This window comes from Calypte anna, chromosome Z, assembly GCF_003957555.1.
Source record: "Calypte anna isolate BGI_N300 chromosome Z, bCalAnn1_v1.p, whole genome shotgun sequence".
NCBI classification, from domain to species: domain Eukaryota; kingdom Metazoa; phylum Chordata; class Aves; order Apodiformes; family Trochilidae; genus Calypte; species Calypte anna.
In genome coordinates, this window is record NC_044274.1 from 32632855 (window position 1) to 32655782 (window position 22928).

General features: G+C 39.1%; 1 protein-coding gene across 1 annotated transcript in view; it reads right to left on the minus strand.

The window, feature by feature from the left end:
- LRRC2 (leucine rich repeat containing 2) overlaps positions 1-15289 on the minus strand; it is a 60441-nt gene extending 45152 nt beyond the window's left edge. Inside the window, exons 1-2 of the mRNA XM_008505759.2 lie at positions 15180-15289; positions 8271-8413 (exon numbers count right to left, since the gene is read on the minus strand). Coding sequence (XP_008503981.1) covers positions 8271-8395 — 125 coding nt within the window. The 5' untranslated portion in view covers positions 8396-8413; positions 15180-15289. The remainder of the gene's footprint in view (positions 1-8270; positions 8414-15179) is intronic.
- Between the last annotated feature and the right edge of the window lie 7639 nt (positions 15290-22928).

Genomic DNA, 22928 nt, shown 5'->3' on the forward strand with positions numbered 1-22928 from the left:
ACTCCACCACCTCGCTTCCCCACCCTATCTTTCCGAAAAAGCACATAACCATCCATGGCCACATTCCAGTCATGTGACCTATCCCACCATGTCTCTGTTATCGCTACCAGATCATAACCCTTAGCCCGTACACTGACCTCTAACTCTTCTTGCTTATTCCCCATGCTGCGTGCATTAGCATACAGACATTTCAGGAAACAAACAGAGCACACTGGTGGGACTAAATCCTTCCTAGACCAACTGCCTTTGGGCCCTGGTTTGTTCTTCTTGTGTTTGTCAATTAAATCTGGTTAGAAATTTAACACTAATATCATGCATTGATGAGGAAATCCTGTGTCAAATATCTGCTTTACTTAAACATTAAATGACAGCAACACACTCTGTTAAGCTTTTGAAGAATGCCTACTTAATGGTCACCAGGCTAAGTACCATGTAGAAGAACATTTTGAAGAGATGGAAAGTGAGTTAATGATGGAGCAACAAACACTCGTAATTTTGTACAGAACAATTTTATTCATAAAAGCCTGATAGATCCTAAATACAGAGAGTTTAACAATTTAAAATCCCAGCTTGTGTCCTTGGGATACGCACTAAACAAATGAATGAATAGGAGCCTTCCTGTTGTGGAGGTGTGACTTGTATGAAGTTGTTATCATTAAGCAAAGATTCCCAAGTGGCAAATTGCAGGTTACAATTGAGATCAAGCCAAAGTAATGTAGTCTGTTACACAGTTGTCACTCAACCCTGTTATTGTTCAAAAACTGAGATGATAATACTTCTTAAAGTGTCTTTATGAAAATGAGTAACATCTTAAGTCTTCCTTTGGTGGCAGCCCTCAAATGAAGTGGAATTTCTACCATATATGTGGTGGAACTTCCTCTGGATAGGGAAGTGAAAGAAAATAAGAAGAGTTTCTTCAAATACATCAAAGAGAAAAAGATTTTGCCTCAGTCTTAATAAAAAAACCAGTCCTCAGGAAAACCAGTCACTAGAAGTAAGGGGCCATAACTAGAAGGAGGAAGACTCTCCACTGCTCAGCATGGATTGGTTTAGAGATCGCTTGGATAAACTGAAAACACACAAATCCATGGGCCCCCCTGGGATGCATCCACATGTGCTGAGAGAGCTGGCTGATGCTACTTTTGAAAAATCATGGAGAATGGGAGAGGTGCCTGTGGACTGGAAGAAAGCCAGTGTCACTCCAGTCTTCAAAAAGGGCAAGAAGGAAGTCCCAGGCAACAACAGACCAGTCAACCTCACCTCCATCCTTGGAAACATGATGGAACAGCTCATTCTGGAGGCCATCTCTAACTACTTGAAAGGAAATGCTATCAGTAGTAGTCAAGATGGATATACTAAGGTGAAATCTTGTTTGATCAGCCTGATGTCCTTCTACAAAGGAATGACCAAATGGGTAGATGAAGGGAGAGCAGTGGATGTTATATACCTTGATGTCAATAAAGCCTTTGACATGGTCAAAACATAACATCCTAATAACAAAACTCAAGAAATATGTAACAGACAATTGGAATGTGATGCACATTGGTAACTGGCTCAAGACAGATCCCAGAGGGTTGTGTTCATTGTCACAAAGTCAAGCTAGAGGTGAGAGGCCAGTGGTGTTACCCAGGGATCAGTACGGGGTCCAGTTTTGTTCAGTATTCAACAATGACCTGGATGAGGGGATGAAGTGTAACCTCAGCAAGTTTTCTAATGATACAAATCTGGGAGGGGTGGCTGATACACAGAAGGTGTGGCTGCTATCCAACAAGATCTGGACAGGCTGGAGAGTTGGGCAAAGGTCAACATCATTAATTTCAATAAGGGCAAGCGTAGAGTCCTGCACCTGGGTAGGGATAACACCAACCACCAGTACAGATTAGGGGGCATCCTGCTGGAAAGCAGCTCCATGGAGAAAGATCTTGGAGTCCTAGTGGACAGTAAATTCTCTGCTGGTCGATGATCTGCCCTTGTAGTCAAGAGGGCCAATGGTATCCCAAGGTGCATCAGGAAAAGTGAGTCCAGAAGATCAAGGGAGGTTCTCCTGCCTTTCTATTCTGCCCTGGTGAGACCACACCTAGAATAGTGCATCCAGTTTTGGGCTCCCCAGTTCAATAGAGAGAGGAAACTACTGAAGTGTGTCCAACAGAGAGCTATGAGAATGATTGAGAGACTTGAACATCTCTGCTATGAAGAACAATTGAGAGAACAGGGGCTGTTTATCCTTGAGAAAAGTGAAGATCAGATTCATGACCATCTGAAGAACCTGACAGTGTACAAGTCCATGGGACTCACTGGTACTAACAGAACTGACAGATGTGTTTTCTAAACTGCTGTCTATTATAAACTGCCAAAAGTCATGGCAGTCTGGTGAAGACCACACTGGCTGGAAAAGGAGAAACCTAACCTCATTTTCAAAAAGGAAAGGAGGAGGATTCAGGGAATTATAGGCTGGTCAGTGTCACTTCTGTTCCCAGTAAGATCATGGAGCAGATGCTTCCGGAGGCACTGCTGGAGCAGAATAATTATGAAGAGTAATGAAGAGTTGATTGGGTCTGATTGATTGATCTAAACACAGATTCACCAAGGGCAAATCATTCCTGACAAACCTTCTGGCCTCTTATGAAAAGGTCACAACATCCATAGACAAGGGAAGAGCAAGCAACATCATTTCTCTGGACCTGAGCAAAGCCTTTAACACAGTCCCACATGATAGTCTGGGGATGTCATGTGGTAAAATATGGGTTTGATTGATGAACCACTCAGTGGATTAAGAACTGGCTTGATGGCCTCATCCAAAGAGTGGCTGTCAATGCATTCATGTCCAAGTGGAGGCCAGTGACAAGTGGAGTCCCTGAAGGATCAATATTTGGACTGGTCCCGTTTAACATCTTTGTTGGTGACACGGACAGTGGCACTGAGAGCACCTTCAGCGAGTTCACTGTTGACACCACTGTGTGTGGTGCAGCTTACACATTGGAGGGAAGGGATGCCATCCAGAGGGACCTTAACAGACTGGAAAGGTGGGTCCATGCCAGCCTCATGAAGTTCAACTCATGAAGACCAAGTGCAAGGTCCTGCATCTGGGTTGAGGCAATCCCAAGCACTGAATAGGCTAGGCAGTGACTGCTTGAGAGCAGCCCTGACGAAAAGGACTTGGGGGTGCTGGTGGATGAGAAGTTCGACACAAGCCATCAGTGTAGTGTACACTTGTAGCCCAGAAAGCCAACCAGATCATTGGCTACATCAAAAGAAGCATGGCCAGCAGGTCCAGGGAAGTGATTCTTCCCCTCTACTCTGCTCTCCTGAGACCCCACCTGGAGTACTGCATCCAGTTCTGGAGCCCCTTTCACAGGAGGGACATGGACATGCTGGAGGGTGTCCAGAGAATGGCCATGAGGATGGTCAGAGGGCAGGAGCACCTCTCCTACAAAGCCAGACTGAGAGAGTTGGGGTTATTCAGTCTGGAGAGGAGAAGGCTCTGAGGAGACTTTATTGCAGCCTTCCACTATCTGAAGGGAGTCTATAAGAAAGCTGGTGAGGGACTTTATAGGATGTCAGGTGGTGATAGGGCTAGGGGGAATGGATTCAAACTAGAAGAGGGTAGACTTAGATTAGATGTTGGAAATAAATTCTTAACCATAAGGGTGGTGAAGCACTGGAACAGGTTGCCCAGAGAGGTGGCACCATTCCTGGAAGTTTTTAAGGCCAGGCTGGACAGGGCTCTGAGCAACCTGATCCAGTGGGAGGTGTCCCTGCCCATGGCAGGGGGATTGGAACTGGATGATCTTAAAGGTCTCTTCAAAGCCTGAAAATTCTATGATTCTATGAAGAGAAACTTCTTTACTGTGAGGGTGATGGAGCATTGGAACCAGCAGCCCAGAGAGGTTGTGGAGTCTCCTTTGTAGACTTTCAAAACGCACTTGGATGCATTTCTGTGTACTGTCCTCTACATGATCCTGGTTTAGTGGGAAAGAGCTGAACTTGATGATCTCTGGAGGTCCCTTCCAACCCTTAACATTCTATGATTCTATGTGGTATCTGTAGTCTATTGAATGAATCATAAGGAAAGACAGGAAAGTCATCTAAACCAATGCAGCAAGCAAATAAACAAGGAAATCGACACAAACCTTTAAATATAATAGTAATTTACCTTTAGGTACATTATATTTCTGGTCTTGGCACCTTAAAGGCTCCTGATATTCCAGGAACACATATGAAGAACAAATAAGTTGATTACAAAATTGTAGCCCTCCTGAAGTTTATTTTTTTATTACTTTTCAGCAATAAAATATTTTGATCTTCCTCCAAAGTTTAATCAAACAGTTGCTGTCATATTAAGGAATCAACTGACATTTTCAGTATTCAAAAAGTAGGTGTTAGGCTAGGAAAGCATAATTTAGGTGGGAGTTTAAACAAAAAAAAAAAGTGAAATTTCTAGATAATAATAAGTCCCAGGTGAGATATAAGATTCCAACCCCTCTAGCTATTCCAGTATTTCCAGTTTAATCATGGAAAAAATTGTTGAAATAATTTTTAAAAAGGCTGATTGAATGCTGCTTATATTGGTCAAAAAAAATGTTATTTTTCATACCTTTGTATCTCTAACACAAAAGTACACCTGTCACTAAAGCAAACTGTAAATGGTATAGAGGAAACATTAATTCTGGCAAGTTATTTCCCAATACATTGCTGTTTTTCAGGAAGCTTTCAAGGTAATACACTATAGATATGAAACTGGATCACCAGGGAAATGGAATTTTCAAGTATTTCCATTTTGATTAGTTCTGAGCTTATCGTCAGTTAATCATTCCCCAAACATTATTTCACTATTGGAGTATATCTGTAGAAAAGAGATTTAACAACATATAATAAAAATATTTACTATAAAAATTTCCTTCTGAGGATATGGGATTTTCTTACTTGGCAATTTAGTCTCCTGCAAAACAACAAATCTAATCAACCTGATGCAAAGAATTACTGCACAATAAATTCAATAGTTGAACCCTTTGAAGAAGGAACCAGCTTGGAAAACAACAAGTTTGCATTACTAAGGATTTCAGAGACATTCAAGTTACTTTGAAGGATTCTTCCATAAGCAGTTTCGTGATGCTCAACATCTGATTGAGCAGTCTTGAGGAAATGCTGTTTCTTATGTAAAGGATGTTTCCTTTGATGGCACTGTTTTCTCTAAACAAGTACAGCAGAAATAGCCACGATACTACATTGCCACACCATCTGGTACTCCTGGATGATGTTTAAATCAGAGTCACCAGCCACACAGGATAAGTAAATAATCCTATGGTATTTTTTAAGAGCAGCACAGTTAAACTGGAGCTCAGCCCAGACTAATATTCCTCATGGGGATGTAACATTTTCTTCAAATTGAATTGGACTTATTTAATTTCAGTACCCTCTGCTTGGATTTTCCATGGGTTATTAAGAATTGAGGCTAAGCAGCAGATTTTATCTTACAGCACACCTATGTGCATTATATTAAATGCTTAGGAACAAAAGCAAATAACTGAAATGTTTATTAATGCTACAGATCTACTTTTGACTTGCTGGCTATAATTTGTGTTAGAGGTTAAGGACTCCCATCTTGAGTTTAGTTCTTGCTTAGAAAAAGTTCTGAATTGGGCATTGAGTGGGAGAAATAAAATAATCCTCAGAAAAACTTAGTTACAAATTATTTTATTAAACAAACATACAAACTCTCAGGAGAAAGGTATTTTTCATCTGTAGGGTGTAAGTTTTCTTTTCACTTTTAATGTTCAGGAAGTACATAGCTCAGCAAAGTGATATATACAAGTTTAGTTAGCCAGACTTTGAGAGGAAAATTTTGGAGAAGAGACATACTGGAAGAGGTGACTGAATAAACTTCCATCTTTGCTGCATGTTTGATTGGTGGACATGGAAGGTTGTTCCATTTCACAGCACATATAGCTAGTCAGGGCAAACAGCCCTGGCATTTCCTGACTTCTATGCTTAATTTGTCAGCCTTCAATTTTTACCTTACTTGCTCTTCACACAGAAGACAAACATGTTGCAGTTCTTCAGAAAAAAATCTAACTGTTAACTATCAGGCTCATTCCCTTTCCAACAAAAAGGAAAAGTAGAAAGGAAAAAATAATGAGGAAAATTATATTGCATCAAGCTTGTTTGCCAGCACTCAGAATATCAAGATGCAAGATTGTTCACCAAAACCAGAATTAAAAGATCAAATATAAAACAGTACTGTAAACATGAACTTCTTTCCATAATACAGACTTTCATAAATATGTGGTCAACTATGGAACTGTGTACATTTTTTGTAACAGTTTGTGTTTCATGGGAGATTTAGAATGGGTTTTCCTGATGAGACAAAGGACATGACACAAAATGAAATTACTTTTACACAGCACTGGACTGTTTCTTTTTTATATTCAGGTGCTGGTTTTTATGTGCCCACCACAAGCAGGGGTTCCTTAAACTGCAGTACTCCCACAGTCCCACAAAACCAAAGTAGAAAGCGAACTGAATTAATTCTATCCAAAATGACCTGATACAAGTATCTCAGAGCCAGACATGATTCTCTCACGATATTCTCAGCAGGCTGATCTCCAGAATCTGCTCTCACTGGCCAGTTTCTTAAAAGTATGTTCTAGAACTGTAAATTCCATTGATCTTTACCAGACCTCATCATTAATGCAAATATAGCCCAAGCTTTGCAATAATTTGTGAGGTGTTAACTCTTAGAAAATCTTCAGCCAAAAAAGAGAAATATCTTACATGTGACTGCTTACTGACCCCACATGAAGTAAAAAAGAAAAAGGAAAGCAGCCTCAGCAGGCCATATTCCAAACCAAACTCGTTTGTTACACACGTATATTTGCAGAGAAACCATTAACTTCAAAACTATTTGGGAACTCACTCTGGCTGTTGGCTAAAGTAAATATACTCAGTTCAGAAAACGCTTTCTTTGAATGTCTTTTTGGTATGACAATTGTTTGTTACGAGAATTTGCAAAAATGCTTTCCTACTGTGATTTGACATTAAGTACTTGTATCAATTTCAGTGGAAGTGACTGGCAGTGGTAAAATTTTAGTCTCTGAGGAAAATAGCAGAATTTGGTAACACACAACACTCCCTAAAATAATGAAATGTGTTTCTATAGGGAAATATTATTTCTACTAAGCATTTAATTACATTTACAGTTTTATCTATGCTTTCAAGCAAAATCTTGTCAAGTTTCTGGACCAGCTTTTGGAACCACTGAAAAGCAACTAAGAAATAACTTGTGATCTGATCTTTTGGACCTAAGGACCCAAAGGCAGTGGTCACTGCACACCTCATAAAAGAGAAGATTTTTCTTCTAGCTGAGTTTTTCATTTTATCATTAGTATTTTTCTGATCTTGACCACTATGCTACCATCTTTACACATTCTACAAATGGACAAGAAATTTGCTATTAATTTCATTGGACGAAATATTGATCACTCACATTCAAGAAATAAACTCCTTGCTAAAGATTTTAACTTAAAAGACAAGATTTTGTTTGTTAGGATTATGACTTGTAATGCAGGGTTTGTGTAGAGACAAGAGAACCAAGATTGTGACTATGGATGTTTTGAAGAGAAGGATATTACCAGTACAATATAAAATTTCACTGTCTGTAATGGGAAGGAACATATAGAAACCAAAATATTGCTTAAAGAAACCATAAATTAAATATAATAAAACAATAATATGATTAGTGGATGTAAGCATTATAATCAAGAGTCTTTGTAATATGTGAACAAGAAAAGAAATCCTCTGATAATTTCTATATTCTATCCTCTCTCTCTCCTATTCAAGAAGCAATTTTGTCCACCTTTTTTTTTATTTAATTCCTTTTGTTTTTCCTGTCAATTCAACAAAAAGACCTAAAGAATTTCTTACTAATGAATTTTATTAGCATGTTTTCATGAATTCCACAAAAAAGGAAAGTTTTTTATAGCATATAAAGAATTGAAAGGTATAAAATGCATTATATTGCTCTTCAAATTAAATCTATACACCAGACAAGTAAAATACACCATTAGTAAATCACAACTGACATAGGAAAGAGCAGTGGCTAATGAAATACAAGCAGTTTGTTCTGCATGGATCTTACAGTCATCTGAGGAAAAGAGATAATAAATCACCCCAAAAATAAAATCTGAATCATATAGTAACATTTAGTAGATGACACTGTTAATTGATACTAATAATGGATTCTGTTGAAATGAACAGCAGAAAAGTTGGCTTACTTCTCCAATGAGCTTTTTTCTAATCTTTCTTTCTCTTTCCTCTGCCGTTCTTTATTCTTCTTAACTCGAGTTTCCCACAGTCCTCTTATGAGAGAAAAGTCAAATATTACCACCTGATGCCCCATACTGATATTAAGGTTCTCCTGCAAGAACAAGACATCATAAACACTTCAGGAATGTAATAATGAAAAGAATAAGGAACTATGTAATCATGTTTCAATAAACTTATCTGCAAAAGCAAAAATTAAGTCATAAGAAATGTTATCATACTATGCTTCCCATCTTATTTAATTTGTCTAGGGCTTTGTGCTGGCAGTAGCCAATAAATGTATGGCATACAGTTGACTTCTACAGAAAATATATGGCAACAGCAAAATGTTGACATTTTTTTACTCCTTGAACTTTTTCTTCACTTTCCAAGATTAGGAGATTGTTGCAAAGAAATATCAATTTGATTAAGTAACACTGATGGAAATAACCGTAAAGACTTTTTATTTGTAACAATGCATGTATTAGTTACATTAGTAAGAAGAGAGCTCATAAAGAATTTACTTGTTGTAAATCATGCATAAGTACTTAATCTTGGGTTCTCATGTATTGATCTTTATGCATCCAAGTTATCTTGTTCCAGTGGAATTTGGTAATTTTCAGTGTTCACATAAGTGAACAGCATGAAAGGCATTGAAAGACTCAGCTCAAGAAGGACAGGGAACTGCCTGAGAGAGTCCAGTGCAGAGTCACACAGATGATTAAAGAAATGGAACATTTCCCTTATGAAGAAAGGCTGAGGGATCTGGGTCTCTTTAGTTTGGAGAAGACTGAGGGGCAACCTCATTAATGTTTACAAATATGATAAGGGTGAGTGTCAGGAAGATGAGAGCAGGCTCTTCTCAGTGTTGACCAATGACAGGACAAGGCATAACGAGTGCAAGTTGGAGTATAGGAGGTTCCATGTAAACATAAGAAAAATCTTTTTCACAATGAGGATGATGGAGCACTGGAACAGACTGCCCAGAGAGGTTGTGGAGTCTCCTTCTCTAGAGACTTTCAAAACCTGCCTGAATGTGTTCCTGTGTGGCATGCCCTAGGTGACCCTGCTTTGGCAGCTGGGTTGGACTAAGTGGGCTCTTCCAACCCTTAGCATTCTGTGATTTTGTGATCAGCCCTGTAGCAAAGAAAACTTACCTACAGTAGTGATAAAGTATGTGAGGAATTACATTCCAACAATCAAAGGCTTAGTATCAATGTATTAGATCCTGTGCAGTTAAGAATCAGGATGATCTGGATTTTAATTTACCATGCTTTCCACATTGCATTAAAACCACAGAAATGTGTCTTGCAGGAGTGTTTTCCCTGCTCAATTCCATGACAAATCTCTTACTGCCTTTAGCACGCATGACACTTGAGCTTGACCACTGAAAGTAAGTTTTATAAAATATGAGCTGTAAGCTTTTTAAAAAGTCTTGCTTTTATGAAAATAAAACTGAAAAAAAAAAAAGGGAAAATAAGTTATTTAAACTTTTTTTGAGGTTTCATTAGGTACCACATTTATTATACCATTCATAATCTTCAAATAAGTAAAGGACAGAAGACAACCCTGGTGGACTATTTACTGATCATTTCAAAAGCAATCTTGAAATATGACCAGTGCTTCCTTCATTGGGTGTTTTCAAGATTGTATCTATTACTTTTTCTTCTTCCCTTTCTTTGAAAGTTTTCTCCAAGCTCTACATCCTTCAGTTGCAGCTATTTATTATCTGCCCTTCTGTTGTATTATTGAGGAGGAAGATGAAATTATTCTCCAATCTTCATTTTTCCTCTTGGAACTGCATAACTATCACTTTTCTCTTTTACTTATTTTCACCTATACATCTCTGTAATATGTAACACAAAAAGTAATAATTATTTCTGAGCCAGTGAAATGCCCATGTCCTCCGGAAAATGTGCAGCATGGACTAGAAAAGACTATGTTTAGGTAGATCAAGAGGAAAGGTTTCTACATGTCCACATTACCTATTGTCTCAGTAAGAAACATTTTCACAAATACTTCTAAATACCAGTATAGGAGCTGGTCAGAGACAATATTTTTCTATTACATAGCCTTCTGTATCTTAGAATGTTTATATAAACTGCTGCCTGTTCTGTTCATAAAGTTGCTCCCATTGCTTTTTTATCTTTTATCACTCACCAATGCGGCAAAAATAGTTCTCTACCTATCTAGAACCTACTGCTGACAACAGCTGAGTCAAAACTCCATTAATATCAGTGTAATGAGAATGGTGACCTTACTCTCAGTGGAAAGGCTTATCTATAATCAGCTGCATCTTTCTAAAGCATATTCACTAATAATTTTCAAGGAACTATTCACCACATAAAATTACTCTGCTCCCCAGATCAAGAAACCCAGTGACCACTCCCTCACAGAGGCTTCAAACCAGCAGTCACCTTGAAGGATCTAATTTGTTTTAATAGACCTATTCATAGCAACGTGTTTAGATAGAAGGGCTATTGCAGGAGCCAAATAACTGACAGTGAAGTGGCAGCTGGACACTTGACCTTTGTTGGAACTAGATGGCCTTAATCAACACAAAATCTGAATAAACTGTGGAAGTGTTTTCTTCCCTTGACTTGTTCCTTACCTTTGTGTCTTTCAGGTTAAATGATCTATTCTTTATTGATACACTGATTTATTGGACACACAGTTTGGAAAAGTTCATACAGCTTTTATCCACATACTGGATTAGGCTGCTGTGCATCATGGGTTTTCTTTAATACTTTAAATAACAGTAAAAAAATTTACTACTTTAATAGTAAAAAGCAAGCAGAGGAGAAACTTGGGTAGGAGGTGAAAGGCATCAATCGTGACTCCTCAGGACTAATCTCTTCAGAAGGAGCAACACCAGAAATCCTGATGTGACTAAGGCGTGACTAATCCAGGTGACTAAGGCTTTAGAAATATTCATCAAGGCAAACATGAAAATGTGTTGCTATCTAAAATTACAGGAAGGTCACCCAATAACCTCAACAGTCCTGTTGATTTAACCCATATTATATTTTTTTAAATGGACATGAATATTAAGCATAATGACGCAACATAGATTTCACAGAGTTTGGATGGTACCATTTTCCCGATGATGAGATGCAGCCCAAAACTTCCCTGTGGACTGTGTATTTTGTACATCAAGATCTGTGTCTTCTCCTGAGCCTGCAGGACAGACAACATAGTTTTGATACTGCAGATGCAGGTAGTACAAGTCTTTCTTACTGGACACCTGAGTTCATATGGGGCCTGGCTGCCCACAACAGCATTGAGCATAATTTCAGTTGCTGCTTTACATGAATTACCAAATTATTAATATTTTGTTTCTCCAGTTTGTTTAACAGCCTTGTTCACTTGGGTCCTTTTTCTTTTAGCTAATCACTGTGGGATACCTACTGCATTTTATTAATATTACTGACAGGATTTCATTGGGGAAAATGTGGGTGAGCATATTTCCTACCAATCCTGCAACTAATTTCCTAGGAAATAAGCCTGTTCACACTGTGCTTCAGAATTATCAAGTCATTTATCTCACAAGTTTTTAAATAATTCAAAGGAAGCTTGACATTTGGATAGCAATTGAACACATTTTTTGTGATGAAGGAAAGATTAAATTACAGAAACACGCTGTGATTGAAAGAGCAACAGAAATTGTGACAATGTTCGTAGTATACAACTATATTGTGCTAACTGTGCACAGCTTGAAAGTGGGGTAGTGTGTCTTTGTGCCACTCAGCAAGTGGGAGGGGACTGCAAAGTGGGAAGATGCTTCTCCCTTCCTAGTCTTGATTGTGCCACTCACAATCCCCTGTTGCTCTACACCAGTGGGGAATTATCCTAACTGTTAATTTGGCTGGTTTATCTGTCACTAGGCTTGCTGAATGTGCAGTTTTGACAGTCAGTTTCACATCAGGGATCCAAATGAGATTGTGGTTCAGTTCATACATGCATGTATGTGACAGCTGGGTCCTGGAGAGTACCCGAGATGGGACACCCAAACTGTGGATCACAGCCATTCCCCCATTGAAGGCCTGGGTCCACAGCGATGCAGCAAATGCAGCTGCACCATGAAATAAATAGAAGAGGAAAGGAACAAGCTGATCCAGGGCTAGAGAAAACAGTCCTGACACCTGGATACGAGCCCAGATGTTTTGGGAGTTCAAAATATTTCCCTCTGCTCTCTCAAGAGCACAGTCTCAGCCAGCCAGCTCCTAGATAAACAGGCACAGACAGACAGTGACACTTTCAAGCTATTAATTATTTCAGCTTCCACTGAAGTTAATTTCAGAAATTAGCATCTTTGTATATCGCAGGGCTTAATCCTGGATGCTCTGATGAATCAAAATCTTTTGGACTTTTCTGCTTTAGTTATTTCATAAAAGAACCTTTTAAGAACAAAACCTAACATTAGCTTCTCTCACACACTAATAAATAACTTTGCATTGATTGCATACTAGACATAAGAAAGAAAATATTTCTTTTCTAGCTTTTTTTAACCTGAGCTTATACTTCTGGTTGAAATAACTACGAACATCACAAAATTAAAAATATATATGAATACAGTCATGCAAAGGCTGAGTTTGCTTTCCACACATTTTTAGGTGCATATTTCTAATTGTCTAATGATGCAGCACAGTATCTTATTGACAGTTTTCATTAATCAGTTTGTATTCTAAATGTAAATTAAGCAGTCTCACAAACAAGATTCCTCTTTACCACTGCAGTCTTCACATCAAGGTTTTTAGACAATTTTTCATAAGGTTATTCATTAATTAGGTCTTTAATTATGGATTAATTAGCAGCTGAATTACAATATTCCTTATACTTCCTCAACTCTTGTAGCACTAATATGTTTGTCATCAAGCATGATAGATGTTACATATGCAAGGGGATTTGTTACAGATGTATTCCCCCAGCACTTCAGTGAGCTGATTAATTATTCAAAGTGATTCTTCCACTGACAATGTAGCTAATGAAATACTGGACTGAAGTCTGTGCATCTGTGACATAAATTTTTTTTTTTTTTTTTTTTTTTTAGCTGGGTGTAAGCTGGGTGGGAGAGAGGCCTAATTCTCATAAGACTGGGAGTGGGCTGATATATTCGAAATGGACATGTATTTTAAAGTTGTTTCTTGTCAAAGAAACAAGAGCAAGTTGAAAAGTGTATTACATATTTTTAAAGGTGGTTAAATCTATGGATGTAACCATGGTCAGCAACTGAAAAAATTGTCTTAGGTGTCAGACAGCAGAGTCCTGGGAAAACCAAAGCATGTGCTAAAAATTGATTGGAGTGACCCTACTTAATTACTCATATAAAGACCCATGGCAAATAAAATTGCACTCACTGCCATTAAAGAAAACACTGAGGTTTTCATATAGAGTTAGATTATCTTAACTAAGCATAAAATTACAGTCTCAGGTTTCTCAGACTTGCTTTTTTTAGCATAAAGTTTCCGACACTTATTCTCATTTGTCTTAAGGCTGGTGCACCTGGACCATCCCCAAGAAGTCAGGCTACTGTTATATTTTGAATACTAGGTCCAGCCTCTGAAGTTATCTATGTGGATGACAGCATCATAAATGTTATTTTAGTCTCTCTGTCCTAACTGAGGCTAGCCAAAGACCCTCAAAGTTTTGACAACTTCCTTTTGCTCCTAAACATCCAATTTTCAATGTATTTATCTAAAAATCTAGTCCTATCACCTTCCATCTTCCTCTTGCAGAACAAAAAACATGTCTGACCTATGGCATCAAGCCTCTTAGTATACTCCAGTGTTAGATTCAAGATAATTTGTTCATATCATGAGTAAAATGTAAAGTGCTCATATCCAGTTACTAAATAGTCAAATTATGGTATTTAAGAAGATACAGCAGACAATTTAGATAAACAAGAGAAGATGCAGCTTTCAGCTACTTCAGCAGGCAAATTACTTTGGCTCAAATGCTCTAAACCCCACCACACGGTCATGAGGTGGCATCTATGTTTTATTAGTTTTCTTCCCTCACCACAGCTGTGGTTTTTGCCTTTCCCAGAAAAGCTTCTCATGACTGTGGAGAGGAGACAGATCTGGCATGGATATCCTCCTTAGAGTTAGTTCTCCACTCCCATCTTCTGTCTGAGAAGAGCAAAGTGGATGAAACTCTCTGGTAGGATCTCCCTGTCTGGCTAATGTGTATAACTATTCATCACTGATCCTGGAAATGGTGCTCAGTTAGCTACTATCGAGAAAAAGAGAGTTGGTAGGTATCTTTAAGCAACATGTCAGAGACAGACAGCATATAAATACTTACAGTAGCAACAACAACAACAATAATGGCAATATTTGGCTTTAAATTATAGGCTTTGTTCACAAAAGATTTAGCAGGCTAGTTTTCCTATACCATTTAGGTTAGCTGTAAGTGGTCTTCAGAAGATGATGTTCTATAACTCTTTTTAAATTCCACTCTAAATCTTGACAGACAAAAAGATAAATGACCAACCTCTCCAACCATTTTTTAATTGAAAATCGTTCCCACAGCAGCATATGTCCTTGAGATGTAATAGCAAGAGCTTATTACAACTAAGTCATGGAGTAAGACTGGAAAGCTTTCTAAAATTATAAAGTTTGGATTTGTCACAGGTGTAAATCTATTTAGAGGAACAAATATACGGGATGACTCTCACTATATTTAAAGGTTTCCAGCAAACACATCACTTGGAACTAAAGCTTGGTGTTTCAGCTACTTTTTCCACCTACATTAGCATTTAAAAATCCACAACAAGGTAGCAGCAACCAAGACCAGATAATGACTTCTCACTTTCACTACCACTTGCCACCTTGACCCCACGTATCTGGAGAAATGTAATAATCAGCAAAACTGTCACTTACCTACTACTAGAGAACACGAGTGTCCAGTGCTCCTGAATGTGTTCTGTGGTTATTCAATTTGGGACTCTGAGGCTGTTTATAGCAGCAGCATAGCTCATGGACAGCCAGACCTGTTTGAACCCCTCAGCGTGACTAGACTTCCAAATGTACTAATATGCTATATTTATAAAGTGATAACATGATCTGCAGTCTAACAGCAGAGACACAGGCAGGATAAAGTATCTACACTGCATGACTCAACATGGGATGAGAAACAACAACACCAGGGCAGCATCTCATTTACACCAAGAAAGTGTGACATAGCTAGTATTACTCACGCTTCTGCATTTTTCTCAGAAAAGGGCTAGAAGATTAAAAAAATAAACATAGTACGCTTCCTCTTGTATAGACTATCTCTTCCTCCCCAGGTCCATGCAAGGGTGAGAAATAAATAGAAAAATATGCACACACACGCTCACAATGCAGTTGCCATGAGTGACTGATTTGCAGCAAATTCTGCTCTCACTTGCTGATGGTGGATCACTTTTTATCCCCACATCTTGGGACTGATGGCAGTATTCCTGCTTGATGTTAGTACTGCCCCATGGCCTGGTAAGGGGGAACCGCAGACCATCCCTGCTTCAGACCACCCCCTCTTATGACCCCAGGGGGCTGATGTGGTGTCCTGGGCCATGGGCAGATGGGGAAGGCCTTGGGCCAGAGGAAGGATGAGAGAGGATGAGGTGAGAGCAGATGAGGGCAGGGCCCTGGGGACCCTGACAATTTAGCATGAATGCCTAAAATTTTCTGGTTGTAGCTTTGATTAAATAAGTCCATTCATTACTCATTAGAAAATCATTCTTTGTTTAAAAATTACTGATTTACACCTAACCAGAGAAAGAAAGTGGGTTTAATGCAAGATCTTGGGTTCAATGTTTCCAAAAAAATAGTTTTTCACTGGAAACCTGTCCAAAAACTGCTTTTGTTTTAATTTTCTTTAAAAAAAGTTTTTCAATTAAAATTCTACTTAATTTTCTGATATAAATGAAATGGCATTTTTCAGCTATTTTTGTTTGTCACTCATAACTGCCAGTAACTATGAGCATTAATTACAGCAGCTGGGCTTGGCTGAGACTTCATATACTCATTTTACATTGCTCTATTTCCAGTGCCCTCACTGAAATCCTACCAAATTGGTTATCAATGGAAGAGGAAAAGAAGGAAAACCATAAGATGTGGATTTAAATTTTTAACTGTGTCTTCAAGCCTGAAGGAGATAGCAATTTCACTTTGATCTTTTTTGATGATGACTGTTTTGAAGTATGGTCACATGCCTGAAGGATCTGCATCAAAAGTCCTTACTGTTTGGTCACCTTATTGCTCACAAACATCAGTAGTAAAAAGTGTGTTCATCACCACTACCACATCTGACTGGTCTCAGATATTTTTATTGTTTGATATGTCTGCCCCTCCAACATACACAGTTTTGCCAAATAGTTACCTGGGTTTCCTGTAGCAGGTAATTCATAGCAGACTTAAGCTACAAGAGCTGACAGTGAAATTAGTACTTTAGAATGGAAAAAATACATCTTTTGTGTCATCAAAAACACATACCTTATTTCTGCCTTCTTTGTACATGGTTTAGAAGACTGTTGCTTTAGTTTTGCTCTGAACACAGTAACATGAAATAATCCTTCATTAGCAATAAAAATATTAAGAAATATGGAATCTCCATCTCACTGTTTCTTGATGATCGGTTTCTGTACAGGCTTTGATATTTGGCTAAGGCATGCAATAGTTCTTGTGCTCTTTAAATCTTGAAATACTGAGAAGTGTTTAAGCAACAGAAAGCTGACCTTGCAGTTACTTCCTTGACCCTACCTAATGAGTCATAGATCAGCCAGTCTTCAAATTAGAACCACAGCCTATCCACAAGATGGAGAGACTTGGGATGTGTGCTGTGAAGGGAATGAGAAAAAGAAAAAAAAAGAAAAAAAAGAAAAAAAAATTGTGAGATAGATATCACTTAAAAAGAAAAAGAAAAGTCTGTCCTGTGAAGACACCAATAAAGGAAGAACAACTTAGGAAGGGTATGAGAACTTTTGAGAAGGTATAAAAGTGACTGAGAAGACACAGAGAAACAGAATAGATAATTTTTTTAGAGGTGTCTATCAGTGTACTTTACACACACCAAAAAAAAGCCTTAGGAAAAAGAAAATTTCCTAAGATAAGTTAATGTCTAAAAGTGTATCCAAAACCATCTTCATTCAATGAGTATCTTGCATCCAAGGTTGTACAAATCCAGTCAAAACACAATCCACACTTGGAATTAACAGGGGAGCTGCTATATTAACAAGCAGTGGGAAAAGCTTGTATGGTACGGATAACACCACAATCAAGGGAACAGTAGACAGCATAGGCCATTGAGCAAACAGAAGGCTTGTTTGCATCCAGTCAAACTTATTGGCAGGCTTGAACAAATCTGAGCTATGTTTGGTTGACAGAAGGCTAATTCTCTCAAAGGTATTCTTTGCATACATACTACATACTGCATCCCAATGCACAGTGACAGTGTTAATCTGGCCAAAATGGCCTCAGCAGAGTCACAGAAATGGCACTGCACACCTGCTGCAATGCTCCCCTGGGAAATGCTCCTCATCCAGTTGACTCAGTAGACCAGCCAGGGCCTATGTACTCACTTGACACTGCAGTCCACTGAATCAGCTTCCTGGATGAAGACCAAGGCATGGGAAGCGGTACCAAAAAAGTCATTTCATCAAGGGACAGGTCCATTTTGGCTGTTGGAGCTTATCAGCCTCACCAGCCTGGAGCTATTGCCAAATGTAGATGGAGCCTGCATTGAAACCCCTGGCATCCCAGTCTTGGAAACAACATGTAAAAATACCCCAGCTGTCACAGTGTGAAACAAGCTGCTCCATGAGACAGCAGCTATATTGCTTCCAGTGATGAGCTCTCCCTGAAAACAACACAGCCTTTGGTCATGAATCACTGTATTGATCTAATCCTGCTACTATCCTAAGACAGTTCATCCTCTACACACGATACCGATAAATCCACAATTCAGATATTCTGACTGAGGTAACCTAGAGTTGAATATTAACAAATAAACCAAGGGATATATATTTTTTCCACTTTTGCTCTACCTCTACCACAGTCGTTCTGCTTAAACAATCTCTTCTGGTCTGCCAGAAAACTTTATAGAAAACTTGCAAAGTAAAGGCAACAAAGTTAGTACCAACACAATTACTGAATAAATTATTGGTATAGACATACAATTGCAATAGATATGCTTATTTTTCTGTTCTCTCTTCGTTGATTGTTCTGCTATGGATAATAATATGCAACTGAACAAAGGTCAGACTTCAGACATTCAGGTGATCATCTGGATAATGCAGGCTCAAGTATGGGTGGGTCTTCAGACACTTCAGAAAAGAAAGACTTCCTTCTAACAGAAGTTAATTTAGCATAGCTGTCATTGAAACACCCACTGAAAGGAAACACATGGAAATGAACAGTTTTTAGAGACATATTTACCACAAGCACAACAAAGCAAAATCTAAGAGAAGACTTACAAAAAGTAAGGCTAAAGAGCAGATATAACTTGCTATCATAATTTATCAGAAGCTGAGCAAAGTGTCCACTTCAGCTTGTGGCTTTGTTTTCATGCTATCCATGTGGCCTTCAGTCAAGAGCTGTCATAGCTCTAGAAACACAGAATCATAGAATTATCAGTTGAAAAAGACCTCTAGAGATCATCTAGTCCAACTCTCCCACTAATGCAGGATCACCTAGAGCACATTACACAGGACTGCATGCAGGTGGGTTTTGAATCCCTACAGAGAAGGGGACACCACAACCTCCCTGGGAAGCCTGTGCCAGTGCCTTGTCACCCTTATAGTAAAAAAGTTTTTTCCTATGTTTAAATGAAACTTCCTGTGCTCCAGCTTGTGCCCATTGCCGTTTGTCCTGTCACTGGGAACTACTGAGAAGAGTCCATCTCCATCTTCCTTGCACCCACCCATTAGATACTTCTATACATTGATAAGGTCTCCTCTCAGCCTTCTCCAGACTAAAGAGTCCTGGCTCTCTCAGCCTTTCCTCATAAGAGATGCTCCAATCCCCCAGTCATCTTTGTTGCTCTCCACTGGACTTTTTCCAGTAGTTCCCTGTCTCTCTTGAACTGGGGAGCCCAGAACTGGATGAACTGTTCCAACTGTGGCCTCACCAGGACAGAGTAGAGGGGAACAATGACCTCCCTCAGCCTACTGGCCACACTCTTCTTTATACAACCCAGGATTCCAGTGGCCTTCCTGGCAGCAAGGGCACACTGCTGGCTCAAGGATTATCTACTATCTATCAGTACACCTGATCCTTCTTCTCCATATTGCTTTCCAGCAGGTCCACCCCTAACCTATATTGGTACTTGGGGTTCTTCATCCCCAGGTGCAGGACCCTACACTTGCTCCTGTTAGACCTCATCAGGTTCTTCTCTGCCCATGCTGGATAGAAGCAAAGCTCTCCATAGTGTCAGCCACCCCTCTAAGCTTTTTATCATCAGCAAACTTGTTGAGGATACACTCTGTCCCCTTGTCCACATCATTGATGAACATGCTGAACAAAACTGGATTGAGTACTGACCTCTGGGGGACACCACTGGTTACCAGCCTCCAACTCTACCCTGTTCCATTGATCACTGATCTGTGTTCTGTCACACAGCCAGCTCTCAATCTACCTCACTGCCCACTCATCTAGCCCACACTTCTTGAGTTTCCTTGATGAAGTTGGTCAAGCTTGATTTCCCTTGAGTGAATCCATGCTGACTCTTCCCAATTACATTCTTTGCTTTCACCTGTTTTGTGATGATGTTCAGAATTATTTTTTCCAACACCTTACCAGGGACAGAGGTGAGACTAACCAGCCTGTCATTACCTGGGTCCTCCTTCTTGCCCTTTTTGAAAACTGGAGTGACATTAGCCCTTTTCCAGTCCTCAGGCTCCTCTCCTGACCTCCATAACATCTCAAAGATGGTGGAGAGTGGCCTGAAAATAACATCTGCCAGCTCTCTCAGAATAACAGCAACAATACTGAAGAATCCATAAATCAAACTTCTGACAGAGCTACAGACAAGAGACAATTGTTCTGAAATGTGCTGCAAGCACTAGTGTGATGGGCAAGGTCTCAGGCAATGTTTGTACTTCTGGGCTGTGAGTCACGCCATCTCACTGTCCCACCTCTTGTGCAGACATTAACTCACAGAAAATCACAAGTACTTCAGTAGGCTTGGTTTATGGTTCAGTTTATAGGGTTTTTTGTGAGGTTGATAAAAAGCTTGTTGCTGTTTAGTGACTTCATCAGGGATCCTGTTGATATCGTAGGCAAATCTGCCAGAGTTACAGCTCCCAAATGATCTGGGATTAACAACTCTCAAAGAACTACAAGGTATGTATAGAGTTGTCTCTGCCATTTCATGAATGTTTTTAAAACAATTTCAGCTCATTGAGGTTGTTTATCCAGAATTAAATGGCCTTCCAGTAAATGGGCAAGGACCTTAAAATTATGACAGAAAAAATGCCTATGAGTATGTTAAGGATTCTGCAGACACTGCGAGCAAGAAATATAGTACTTAAAATCAAGATCTGTATAAGGCTCCACAGACTTTGCCAGCCTCTTTGAGCAGAAAAAAGATCTATAACTGCATGACTTCTTCCCAGCAGGTCATTAACAAGTTTACGAGGGATCCCAAGATTAAACCATGTCAGTAGCAATAATAATCTCAATTTTATCATTTGATTATTATGTCTTAATGTGAAAGATGCACAAAGATGTAAATGAAAGCCCAGTTTTACTCAACTTCAGTCACCTTTATAGCTGTTTACTCTTGTACTTGATTTGAACTGAATCACTTCATTTAAAAAGGGCTTTCTGAGCACAATAGCAGGCATGTTATATATTATTCTCTTATTGCATTTAATTGTTCAACAAATTACAGGCAAAGTAGCCTACTGGTAAGAATGAACAGAAATGAGATGAATGTTACTTTTGATTGGTGAACAATTGCTGAGAACAGGAGGTTCTTTGGTAGGAACCAGGCTCAATAGACAGTTTCATTAGATGTGTCATTAAAGGGAGAGGACCATAGCTATCCATCCACCCTAAGCAAGTCAGTGAAGCAGCACAAGCTCTTTGCAGAGGCACATATCTTCATTAAGGTATAAAAGGGCACTATTGAGGGGTATAAACCCCATTGTTTTCCAGGGACAGTTAAACTTAGAAGAAGAAGGGGAAACACAGGAAAACTCAACTCCCTTCAGGGTTGCTTTTGTCCACCCAGAGTACAGGGGCAAACAGATCACTGAACTATTAAATGAAATACCCTGCCATGGCACCCTATTCAGGTAGTATGTCAGAGAGGACCAGGCAACTTGCTGGCCCTGTAAAGACAGTATCACACTGTAGATCACTACAGATTAGGACTCATGCCCCTTTTCACTCTACTGTGGTATGCTGAAGAAAATCGAAGAAATTTTCCTACTCTGAGCCAGCTATGACCTGATGCATTACAAAACCATAGCAACGGGATCTTTTTAGGAATGAAGCAAATGGTGCCATCTACTGTCCAAATTATAAGGACACCTGGCTCGTCAACATTGACTCCTGAGGAATTTCTGCCCTCACCAATACTGCTGCAGAGAGATGAATACAAATATATGCTTTTTCCTTTATTTATATGTATCACACAGAGCCTTGAAAATAAATTTGCTTTGGCACTCCATTTTGCAGAATACATGCAAGAATACATTATTAGAACATGTACTGTTCTGACATGACTGCCTTGTCCCAGAAGACCAAATTGTAGTCCCACTGTACAATATACAGTACAAAGAGATCTATGTCTCTATTACTACACTACAAGCAGTAATTTTGCTGGAGGAACACCATATATAAGTACTAGCTAGAGACAGAAAAGAGAGAGAGGCTATCTCTGTCATCTAATGAAGAAACATATTTTTAATCCATGATCTATTGCTAGTAAGGTAGAAAGTTTTCTAATAAGCAATCTATGATAGTTAATGTTTTTGTGTAGCCAGCATGCCTTGTAAGCATTTTTAAAATGCCTCATGCTTGCAACTATTTGTCACAAGAAGACAAAAAAGCAAGTAGGAAAATAAAGACTTCATTTCTGCATTTGCACAGCCTCTACCCCCAGGGCAATAAACTTAAATGAAGGAACAGCAACACCAAATAATATTTAAAAATCAGACAAAAGGTCATTTTAGCTTCCTAATGACAAATTATGAGGCTGTCACATGTGTCAGGTCAGCAAGTGAGGAAAAGCTGAGACATCAGAAAACAAATCTGCCCTGGGGTGCCAGGTGCCCCCGCCTGTCTTTAGAGGGAAAAGGGTGTAATTTGATTTCTTATTGCCATTCTGATGTCTAGTTAATCAAAGGAAGTGGAACTGAAGATTCACAATGTACTTCGGGATTCTGACTCATGACCAAAGATTACCCAACAGGCTGGCAAACACTGCTATGCCATCTATAGACTGCCTCCCACCAGCTGTGCTGGTTTAAGAGCAGACAATGAAGGCATTTTGAAGAATGTTTGCAGACAGTATTTTGAGATTGATTAGCACCAAGTCCAATTTACATAAACCCCAGGTATTTTTAATGTTTTGCTGACTCGGGAGCCACCTCTTGGACTACTCATGAGCCAGAAGACAGAGTATATTACAAAGAAGATGTAACA